The following is an 11,323-nucleotide window of genomic DNA, read 5'->3' as shown; positions in this document are numbered from 1 at the left end:
GAGAGGTTGTGTGACTTACCCATGGACACATAGCTCATAAGTGGCAGAGTTGGTATTTGAACTCAGCTCATTTGACTCGACAGACCAAGCCTTAACCATTATGTCATCTACTTCTTGGTGTGTCTGTCTGTCCATCCATCCTTGTAGCTGTCCGTCATGCAGTTCCTTCACTCATCTGCCACTCTGTCCATCCAGCAGCCCATCCATCCATTGCTGTCATCCATCCTGGAGGTAATGCAGTTAGAGAACCAGGGGCCCTGAGGAGAGTCAAGGCCCCACACTGCCCATCTGGCTGGCTGGGGTGGACTGCACGGATGGGGGTGGGCTGCCCCCAGGCTGGGCAGGGCTGCGTGGGGCTGGAGGGAATTAGCCGAGTGACTGCCAGGATCATCTAATTAGGAACGCTAGTGATAAGCAGATAGGATCGGGAGTGATTAGAATCCTTTTAAAAAGCCACTCCATTAATTACAGAGACAGAGAGGGGCCTCTGGTTGCTCAGAATACCAATTGGCTGCCTGATCGGCCTCCATCAGCTTACCCTGGGGAGGCCTTCCTGGGACTGCTGTGCCATCTTGGGTGTGCCCTGCCCTCTCTGGGCCTCCCTGTGCACTGGGTCAGACTCATCCTTTATCATGGGTCAGCCAAGTTCTTCTTTCTCATTCCAGGCTGCAGTTCGGGGGACTGGCTTTAGGGTGGGCCTGAGACCAGGGACACAGGAATAAAGAGCCAGGAGGACAGGGAGGCTAGGTTGACTCCCCAGGGAGGAGGAAGTCCAGAGAGGGAGGGTTTTACTACCCCACTGCAAATGAGGACAGAGAGGCTCAGAGAGGCGAAGTGGCATCACAGCTAGTGAAAGCCAAGATTGTGGGCAGCCTGAAGCGAATGCTCACACCTACTCATTTGTGCTCCTCCACACAGGCCCTGTGGAGGGATCTTGGGGGTTTCTTCTGCTCTCCCTAAATTCTTTAGGCTTTAGGATCTCAAAGGACACCAGAATGAACTCTTTGCAGAAGGGGAATGACCTTTACATGCTGCCACCAAGTGGCTGTCCAGTTCCAAGTTCCACACTTTTCTTTACGGGAAGTTTACTCCATTCCCTGGGGCGGCTCTCTATTTTCAGAGTGCCTTTGACAGGCTGGCCCCTGCCTCCATGTGACATGCCCACCCACATGAGTCCTGCTGTTCTCTGGGTCCTTAGAATTGTCTGCTTCCTGTACTCCAGCATAGCCTTGAAAAGACTTGGGGACTTAGCCCTGTCTGCATCTCAGCTGCCTTCTATAGACCCACCCCATGATGGAGGCCTCAGGCTGAGCGCAGTGCTTGCGGTTGAAGCAGAGCCAGAAGCCTGTTGAGGTGTCCTGGAACCAGCAGTGGCCAGAAGAAAGTTCCTCCCTGAGAGGACAATGGAGCCCCTCAGCCTCTCACTGGCCCAGCAGTCTCCAGTGAGGTGAAGAGAGGGGCATCTGGGCTCAGGACAGCATCTACAAGATTCTTGGGCATCTCATCACCTTGGGTCCCTTGTCCTTGAACACTGTTGTAACCATCCACACCACTACCCTGATTACATTGTCATGGGGACCTCAGGCTTCACCTTTAGTCATGTTGCTTTCACCAACACCCTCACCAGTTATCACATCACCCCAATCACCATCACCATAAACACACATCATCCCTACCTCCACCACCATTACCACTAATGCTATCCCCTTCATCCCCATCATCACTATCATAACAATTACTATCCCCATGACTCTACCTCAATCAGTATCACCATTACCATCACCACTGTTATCACCACCCCATCTCCATCACTACTACCATCATTCTACCTCTGACATCACCTCTGTTACCACCACCTTCTCCATCTGAACCATGTCACCGCTACCATTACCACCATAATTACCATCATCACCACCACTTGCATCAGCACCATCACTATCATCACCTTCTCCACCTCAATCATTATCACCATTGTCATCATTACCGCTGCCTCCACCAAGACCATCTCTGACATCACTGTCATCACCACTACTTGCATCATTATCATCACTGTCATTGATACCACCATCACCACCACTATCTCTACCTCAGCCAATGTCACAATTACCACCACCTCCACCATCATCAAAATCACCTCCACCATTATCACCACCACCACCTACATCACCATCACTGTCATCAACATTACCTCTATCATCTCCACTTCAATATCACCACCTTCGTCATCATTGCCATTACCATCTCCTTTATCACCATCACCACTGCCATATCTGCTTCAACCAGAATCACCATTACCTCTACCTCTAACACTACCTTCAGCACCACCTGCACTATCCACATTATCATCATGACCATCTCCAACACTACCCCCAGCTTCATCTGAACCACTATCACCATTACCACTTTTTGACTGTGCAACAAGTATGAAGACATTTATATAATAAGCTTATACAACCACTGAATGATCTGGGGGAGTAAAGTTCAGGAAATCAAGTCATCGCTGACTACCTTGGTCTGCAGCTTGAAAATGAATGGATCTCAAGAGCTTGCCTGGAAGCTGCTGGGAATCATGAAATTCTGGGGAGCACGTATTGAATATCTCAGCCTGCAGCTCTGAAGCAGAGGGTTATCAGAGATTGCCCAGAAACTACTGCCCTGGCAGACTCTAACATGAAACAATATGAGAAAGGGGATTCTAGAAGATCTTCCAGACTTCTCTGTGTTACAGAGAAGATAACAAAAGAGGGTGATGGTAATGCTGAGTTAGGAACAGACAATCCAGAACACCACACCTCCATCATCATCACCATCACTGTCAGCACTGTCTTTACAGCACATCTTCACTTCCACTGGTATATCATTCCCGCCAATTTCAGCATCAGCACACCTCTACTATTACCTCTTGACAACCACTATCACCTTGACGCTCCATTGGTATCACAATTTCTGTGACATACTCTATCATCACCACTGGTATCACCATTACCATCACCACCATCACCATCTCTGCCATAATCACTACCACCATCAGTACCATCATTGTTTCTGCCACTGTCATCATTGTTACCATCTTCATCACACCCACCGTTATTATCTGTATGTACTGTAATGTTGTTTACAATGTTCACTCCCTCTTCCCTCTAAGAATATGATACCTCCACAGTTATTGCTTTAAGAATTGCAGACTCTTCCTGAAGCAGTATCATTCCCCACCCCATTGACACTGGCCTTGGATGAGTGACATGAGCAAGAGAGTGATGTACAACACATCCCAACAGAAGTTCTAAGAGGCATTGAGAGTGTCTACCAGCTCTCTTATTTGCACCTTCTGCCATGAGAATGATGTAGTTAAGACTAAAGTTTCCCCTTTAGCCTGGGTTCCAGAGGGAGAAGACATGTGAAGCAAAACCCCAGAAGCTGACCCACAGGTTCTGGTAAGTGGGTAAGAAATGTTTGTTACTGTAGCAAAGCTGAATAATACGCAACTTCTTCCACCTCCACCACCTTCATCATCACCATCACCAACATCACCATGTCTACTACCACCATCACTACCAACAACCACACCAATAACTCCACCAGTATGCTTTTCTGTCACCTTTCCAACACATCTCGCTAGCACTATCAATACCACCACCTCTACCACCACCAGTATCGCTATTACTACCACCTCCACTGTTCCCATAACTACCACCGTAAATTACTGTCTCCATCACAAGCATTATTACTGTCACCACTCCAACATCACCACCTCACCACCATCCTCACCACCAGTACCACCATCACTTCCATGAGTATCATCATTACTGACACCTCCACCAGTACCACTTTCACCGTGACCACACCCACTGTCACCACCACAATCACTCTCCAACCATTACCTGTACCCTCACACCAATACTACCACCACAATCACCTCTGCTATTTTAATGCCTTTTCCTAACCACTACTCCACCACATTGTCACTCTCACCGCCATCACCATAATCAATAACCCTTACCACCAATGTCACTGAGAATTTTGTAGGATGGGCATCTTTCTCTAGCTCATATGGGCAAGCCTGTCAAGGAAAATGGGTTCTAATTAGAGTAACAGAAATATAGTAGCAGAGATACTAGTAATGGTACCCAGTGTAGTTACTTATTCTGCTATTCGTTTCCTCTGCTGAGTGACATGTATCAGCATGTGTGGGTGGGTGGGTGTGGGGAGCAGAGTGCAAGTAGCGCTCTTGTAAGGTGCATGGAGATGACAGCATTTATCACTCTAGATTGGGTTTGCAAAGTTTCGCCAAATTCTGCTTTCATCCCTCCTGGCATTTGGGATTGGTAGAACATGCTGTCACCTGCTGTGTGCCTGGAGCCTAGCACCAACGAATATTCAAAGAGAAGAGAGAGAAAGAAAAATAGAAAGGAATAAAGAAAGACTAGAAAAGAGAAGAGAAAAAAGAGAAGGGAGGGAGGAAAGAGGGAAAGAAATCGGAAGGAGAATGCTATCTTAGTTAAGACTTTGTGATCCAAACAGGTTTTCCATTGGCATGATTAGTAGGTAGTTTAGCATGTTTTCTATCTTAATTGGAGGGAGGCGAAAGTGAAGTTAGGAATGAATGTTAATAAGTATTGTTAATTGCTATTTCTAATATGATCCAACATACTAGAACAAGAATTAAAGAAATATAAATACATGGGTACGTTTGGTTACCTCTCTTACTGAATTGGTTTCCTAGGGCTTCTGTAACAATTTATCACAAACTGCGTGGCTTAAAACAACAGAATTTCATTCTCTCACAATTTTGGCGTCTGCAATCAAGGTGTCAGCAGGGCTGCACATCTCCTGGAGGTTCTGAGGGAGAATCTCCCCTTGTCTCTTCCAGCTTCTGGTAGTTGTCGGCTTTCCTTGTGGCTGCAGCACTCCAACCTCTGTCTCCATCTTCACAGGGCTTTCTCTCCTCTTTGCGTGTCTCTCCTCTGTGTGTCTCCTATAAGGGCATTTGTCATTGGATTTATGGTCCATCCAGATAATCCAGGATGATCTCATCTTCAGATCTTTAACTTAATTACATCTGCAAAGACCCTTTCTACAAATAAAGCCACGTTCACAGGGTTCCTGGGATTAGAATGTGGACATATATTTTGGGGGGGCTACCATTCCATCCATTTATACTCATTGTTGTTAGTTGCTGCTGAGTCGATTCCAACTCATGGAGACCCCATGTGCGCAGAGTAGCCCTGTCTGCTCCATAGAGTTTTCAAGGCTGTGGCCTTTCAGGAGCAGATCATAAGGCCTTCTTCTGAGGAGCCTCTGGGTAGGTTTGAACTGTCTACCTTTTGGCTAGTAGTCAAGAATTTAACCATCTGTGCTATTCAGGAACTCCTAATCTGTATTTATTGTCAGTCCATGTTTTTCTTGCCAGATTTAAGTGGAATGCATCTTTTAATTTCTGCCCACCACAATCTCAGACAGCCCTGAGTTTGAATCTGCTCTCATTCACTGACTTGCTGTGCGACCTTGAGCACATTCTGAGCCTCATTTTCATTCAACCAATGCTTATTGATTGCCACTGAATGCCAGGCATTATCCTAGACACTGATAAAGGTCCCTGCCTTTGTGGAGCTGAGCTTTTTTTTTTGTTAAATAATTTATTTTATCTTTGTTGTTGTTGAGAATATACACAGCAGAACATGCACCAATTCAACGATTTCTACTGGTACAATTCAATGACATTGATTATATTCTTCAAGTTGTGCAACCATTCTCTCTCCTTTTCTGAGCTGTTCCTCCCTGTCTTAGTTATCTAGTGCTACTACAACAGAAATATCACAAATGGATGACTCTGTGAAACAGAAGGTTTTTTTCTCACAGTCTAGGAGGCTAGGAGTTCAAATTCAGGGTGCCATCTCCAGGGGAAGGCTTTTTCTGTGTCTGTTCTGGAAGAAAGTCCTTGTAATCAATCTTTCCCTGGTCTAGGAGCTTCTCAGCACAGGGACCCCAGGTCCAAAGGATGTGCTCCTTTTCTGGTTCTTCATTCTTGGTGGTAAGAGGTCCCTCTCCCCTCTGCTCAATTCCCTCTTTTATATCTCAGAAGAGATTGACTTAGGATACAACAACCTTGTAGATTGAGTCCTGCCTCATTAACATAACTGCCTGTAATCCTGCCCTCATTAACATCATAGAGGTAGGATTTACAACACTAAGAAAATCAGATTACAAAATGGTAGACAACAATACAATACTGGGAATCACGGCCTAGCCAAGTGGATACACATTTTTGGGGGATGCAAATACAATCCATAACCCTCCCTTATTAACATAAACTCATTGCCCCTAAGTTTTCTATCTAATCTTTCCAGTTGCTGTTGTCAATTTGATCCCATATAGATAGGCTTAAAAGATCACAATGCTCAAGGTGGACATTACTCACTAATTAAGCTAACTTATTGTTTGGTTTTAGAAACCCTGATGGCATAGTGGTTAAGCGCTATGGCTGCTAATCGAAAGAGTGGCAGTTCAAATCCACTAGGCTCTCCTTGGAAACTCTGTGGGGCAGTTCTACTCTGTCCTATAGGGTCACTATGAGTTGGAATCAACTCCGTTGCAATGGGTCTGGTTTCTTTTGTTTTATTGTTCGGTTTTAAGAAGACTTCAGGGAATATTTTTGGTTTAAGGTTTAAAGATTATCTCAGGGCAATAGTTTCAAGGGTTCATCTTTCCTCCGTGGCTCCAGAAAGCCTAGATTCCATGAGAATTTGAAATTCTCTTCTGCATTTTCTCCCTTTTGATCAAAGATTCTTCTATAGAATCTTTGATCAAAATGTTTAGTAATGGTAGATGGCACCTTTCAGTTCTTCTGGTCTCATGGCAAAGGAGGCAGTTGTTCATGGAGGCAATTAGCCACACATTCCATTTCTTCCTCCTATTCCTGACTCACCTTCTTTCTCTGTCTTTTGGAGCTGACCTTTGAAGATATGAAAAGATAATGGAGCACAAGAAGAGTAAACTCCTGTCTTCATCCCCAAACCTTCCTGGTCTCCCCCCTGAACCCCCTTACTCTGTCCCAACAATCCAGCCATCAGGCTAAGTGAACATAGCCTAGGATGCCCTCTCTGCCTCCCTTGACCACTGCTACTGACCTTAGTTGCCCACTTAGGCCTGGATCTGGTGGCTGATACTGCCTCTGCTCCTGGGTTCTTGAGGGGCTCAGCTAACAGCCTGAGCTCCATGTTCCAGAGCTGCCAGAAAGCCCAGGCTCACTTGCATGAAGAGACCAATGTGCCAGGCATTGCCCGATCCAGAACTGGGGGTGGGGTTGCCACACCTAGGAGGTGATGTCACAAAGGCCCCTGCCTCAGCTCTCAAGGGGGCCTGCCCCTGGTCTGGCCCCACAGTGGCAGTGGCCCTCCCCTCCCCCCACCCCTCACAGAAGAGGCCCTTACCTGTCCCTGAGAGCTGGTACTATGAAAGGGTAAACTTGCCGGGCAGAACCGCGCCCGGAGCCAGCAGATTCCAGCAAGAGCCCTGGCCACAGGGACCCACACCATCTACTGCCTCCACCACATCCATCCCTACCACCCGGGCCCCTGCGCCCGTTTCACCTTCTCGTCCTGCTCCGGCAGCACCTCACTTCGCCTCGGTATGGCCAACTTCTATGAAGTGCTGGGGGTGAAGTCCAGCGCCTCCCCAGAGGACATCAAGAAGGCCTACCGTAAGTTGGCCCTGCGCTGGCACCCTGACAAGAACCCTGACAACAAAGAGGAGGCAGAGAAGAAGTTCAAGCAGGTGTCTGAGGCCTATGAGGTCCTATCTGACTCCAAGAAGCGCTCCCTGTATGACCGTGCGGGCTGTGACAGCTGGCGGGCGGGTGGCGGGGCCAGCACCCCCTACAACAGCCCATTTGACACTGGCTACACTTTCCGAAACCCTGAGGACATCTTCCGGGAATTTTTTGGTGGCCTAGACCCCTTCTCTTTTGACTTCTGGGACAACCCATTCAACAGTGACCGTGATAGCCGTGGCCGTGGCCTGCGTGGGGCCTTCTCAGCAGGCTTTGGTGAGTTCCCTGCCTTCATGGAGGCCTTCTCATCCTTCGATAACACGCTGGGCCGTGGAGGGGGCGGCAGCCGCACCACCTTCTCATCTACCTCCTTTGGGGGCTCCGGCTCAGGCAGTTCAGGGTTCAAGTCAGTGATGTCATCCACTGAGATGATCAACGGGAGAAAGATCACCACCAAGCGCATCGTGGAGAATGGGCAGGAGCGCGTGGAAGTTGAGGAGGATGGGCAGCTCAAGTCAGTGACCATTAATGGCAAGGAGCAGCTCAAACGGGTGGACAACAAGTGAGCGCAGGCCGCCCACCACCTGCCACCCATCACCGCCACCACAGGGCCATGAGTACAGGCTGATGGTTAATAAATGTGCCTAGTGAGTTCATGGAAACACCCACCCATTTTGTGGGATGTGAGGGTGGTGGGCAATGGCAGACCTGCTTGGTGCTGGCTGGGACCATGAGTGGACACTCAAAGGCATGTTGTTGGTGGTGGACCAGTGGGTACTGCACCCTAGATCCCGGGGAGGGTCTGCAGGTGGTTGCTGATCTCTATCGTTCCATACTGTGTGGATTGACAAATACTAGGACCTCACCCTGTCTCAGTTCATCTTAGATTCAACCAAGTGCCTCCAGGTCACTGTCCTCTTCCGGTGGATCTTCACAGGCCTCCTTGCTTCAACTCTCACTCCCCCCGCCCCCCCTCCCCACACACACTGAGTCTTCACCTGGGAACCTTGGCAAAACCCAAGTGGCATTACATTACCTGCTTTGTTTACACATTCAATGGCCCCCTCTGCTCTAAGCGTAAAGATCTCAGGCCTCATCCTCACCTGGTAGCCTGACCCCTGCCCACCCTCTGGCTTTACCTCCCCTTGCCCTTCATTTCTGAGCTCCAGCCATGGTCACTACCCCTCTGTTCTTCCACTGCACTGAGTACTTTGCAGCCTCAGGGCCTTTGCACATGCCATTCTCCCTGGTGCTTCAGCCCTTTGCCCAAAAGTCACTTTTTCAAGGAGGACTTCTGGGACAGCAGTGTTCTGGATTAGCCTCAACCTGCACCACTCTGCTTTCTCACAGAATCCTGACTGTCTCTTCATGGCTCTTACCACATTCCGTGTGTTCATCTGGGTGACAATTTGAACGATACTTGGCTTTTCCACTACTGCAGGTCCCAGAGGGCAGAGCCCATCCTGCTTCCTCTGCACTATGTCCCCAGAGTCTACAACAAAGCCTGGCACCCAGAAGGGGATGGGTACATGCCTGTTGGAAGAGCGAATGTTTCTGGTTGTGTGTATGTGGGCATGTCAGGATGTGTGGCCATCCCCGCAGGCCAAAGCTGAGGCAGTCTACGTGTGGAGGCAGCGGTGCTAGAGCAGAAGGTGGGAGACAAGCCGCACCTGCTCAGGTCACAGATACGCAGCTTAGAGTAGAGGCTTCTGCCTGCCTCTGCCATGCTCATGGCTGTGGCCCAGGGGTGGCTCCTGGCATGGTGCTCTGACGGGGGGTGCCATCAGCAGAGCTGATGGTAAGCATCTTCGAGTAGTGTCCGTGCTGTGGCAGGGGCAGGGGTAGAGGAGGAGCAGGGTGGTGCCAAGGGGCAACTCTGTACCTGGCAGGCAAGTCTGTGAACGAAGGTGAGGGCCTGGGCAGGTGGTCCAGGGATTGGGGCCCTGGTATGTGATTTTTCAAATGACCCCAAGTGGCCATATGGGTGGGCGGGGTAGGGGGTGCGCTGCGGCCTGAGGATCACACAAGTATGAATGCTGTGCGTTCATTTCTATCTGGTAGTGTGTATAGCACAGATAATGGAGGATGGTTGGGGTACAAGAACACTGCTCATTGCTGACCCTCAGCACCTAGTACAGGGGTTGGATGTAGCAGGTGCTCAGTCAACACTTGTTGCATGGGAGTATTTGTGTGGGCACGTTTGCTTGTCTGTGAGCCTGGGGGAGGTCTTACAGCTGGACCACAGGGCTCTGTTCTCAGCATTGTCTCCAGCATCTTGGCTCCAAGCCTTTGAAGGAAGCACAGGGGACCCAAGTCACATGCTTAGACATACTCTCAGCTGGAAGGGAGCAGACCAAAAGCAGTTGCCTCAATTAGAAATAAGATGCTCAAACCTTGAAACTGGAATGAATGTAATAGTTCTGCTTTAAAGAGAAGGAGGGAATCAGAGGCTAAGTCAGCCTGGGGAGACCTGACTGGCTCAGCAGTGGGTGGAGAAAGGAGCTGGAGGTCTTGGTGGGCCACAGGCATTACGTGACAAGAGGGTGTTAATGAGAAGGTGCCTGGTAAGTCTCCTGTGCTCTCAGAGAAGGGAGAATTCTTCTGCTCAGAACTTTTCACCCCATTTTTGTGCTCAGGTCCAGAGCTGCCCAGGGAGAGGGGCAGGGGCAGGCCAAAGTGGGCTCAGAGGCGGTGGCTAGGATGAGAAGAGGATTGGAGACCCTTCCTCAGAGGAGCTGGGGAGACTCAGCTTAGAGAACCTTAGCCTTGTGAGACTCCAGTTGCTGTCCCCAAGTCTCTCCAGGCCAGGGGAGTAGGGGCTGAGGCTTAGGGGTCAGGCCTGGGACCCACGGGAAGCAGATGGTGTCACAGGGAGGCAGGTCCCAGCCTTGTGGAGCCAGAGCTTCTCCAAGTAAAGCAAGGCAGACTTCCCTAGGAGGAGCGAGCTCCCCTTCCTGGGAAGGGTGCCAGTGCTCAGTAAGGGAAGGGGAAACTGTTTTCTGATTTCTTGTGGATTACTGAGTGCCAGCCTTCTAAAAATTATACTTTAAAGTATATTTTTATTTTGGAACAATTTCAAACTTACTGGTATGCCAGGTACTTTTAAGTCAAGGCAATTCAAGAAGTGTTTATTGTGCACGTATTATGTGCCAGGTACAATCCCAGGTACTGGGGATATAAACAAAATATATAGCAGTGGGCAAAACAGTCAGATTCCTACCTTTGCTGAACTAACATTCCAGTTGGAGGAGACAGACAAACAGGTGTGCAGGATACTGTCATCAGTCATACCAAACGCTAGGGAGTAAATAAAGGCAGGTGGGCAGGTAGAGAAGGCTGGGTCAGAGGATGGGCAGAGTTTTAAGTTGGATGGCCCAGGAGGGCCTTCTTGAGGAGACGACATTTATCAGAAATCTGAATGAAGTGAGAATGCAAACCATATGGTTATCTGATGGAAAAGCATTCTAGGCAAAGGGAACAGCAAGAGCAAAGACCCTGAGGTGGGAACAAACGTGCCCTGTTTGAGGAATAGCAAGGAGGTTAGTAAGGTGGATA

The 11,323-nt window shown here is 48.9% G+C and overlaps 1 protein-coding gene across 1 annotated transcript; it reads left to right on the top strand.

The window, feature by feature from the left end:
• The first annotated feature begins 7,629 nt into the window (after window positions 1-7,629).
• DNAJB8 (DnaJ heat shock protein family (Hsp40) member B8) lies at window positions 7,630-8,730 on the top strand. The gene has a single exon (XM_010589923.3). It carries the CDS (start codon window positions 7,630-7,632, stop codon window positions 8,332-8,334), a length of 705 nt encoding a protein of 234 aa, XP_010588225.2. The 3' UTR covers window positions 8,335-8,730.
• Window positions 8,731-11,323: the final 2,593 nt, after the last annotated feature.

The sequence above is a fragment of the Loxodonta africana genome, chromosome 22 (assembly GCF_030014295.1).
Source record: "Loxodonta africana isolate mLoxAfr1 chromosome 22, mLoxAfr1.hap2, whole genome shotgun sequence".
NCBI lineage: Eukaryota > Metazoa > Chordata > Mammalia > Proboscidea > Elephantidae > Loxodonta > Loxodonta africana.
This window is presented reverse-complemented; position numbering and strand designations above follow the sequence as displayed.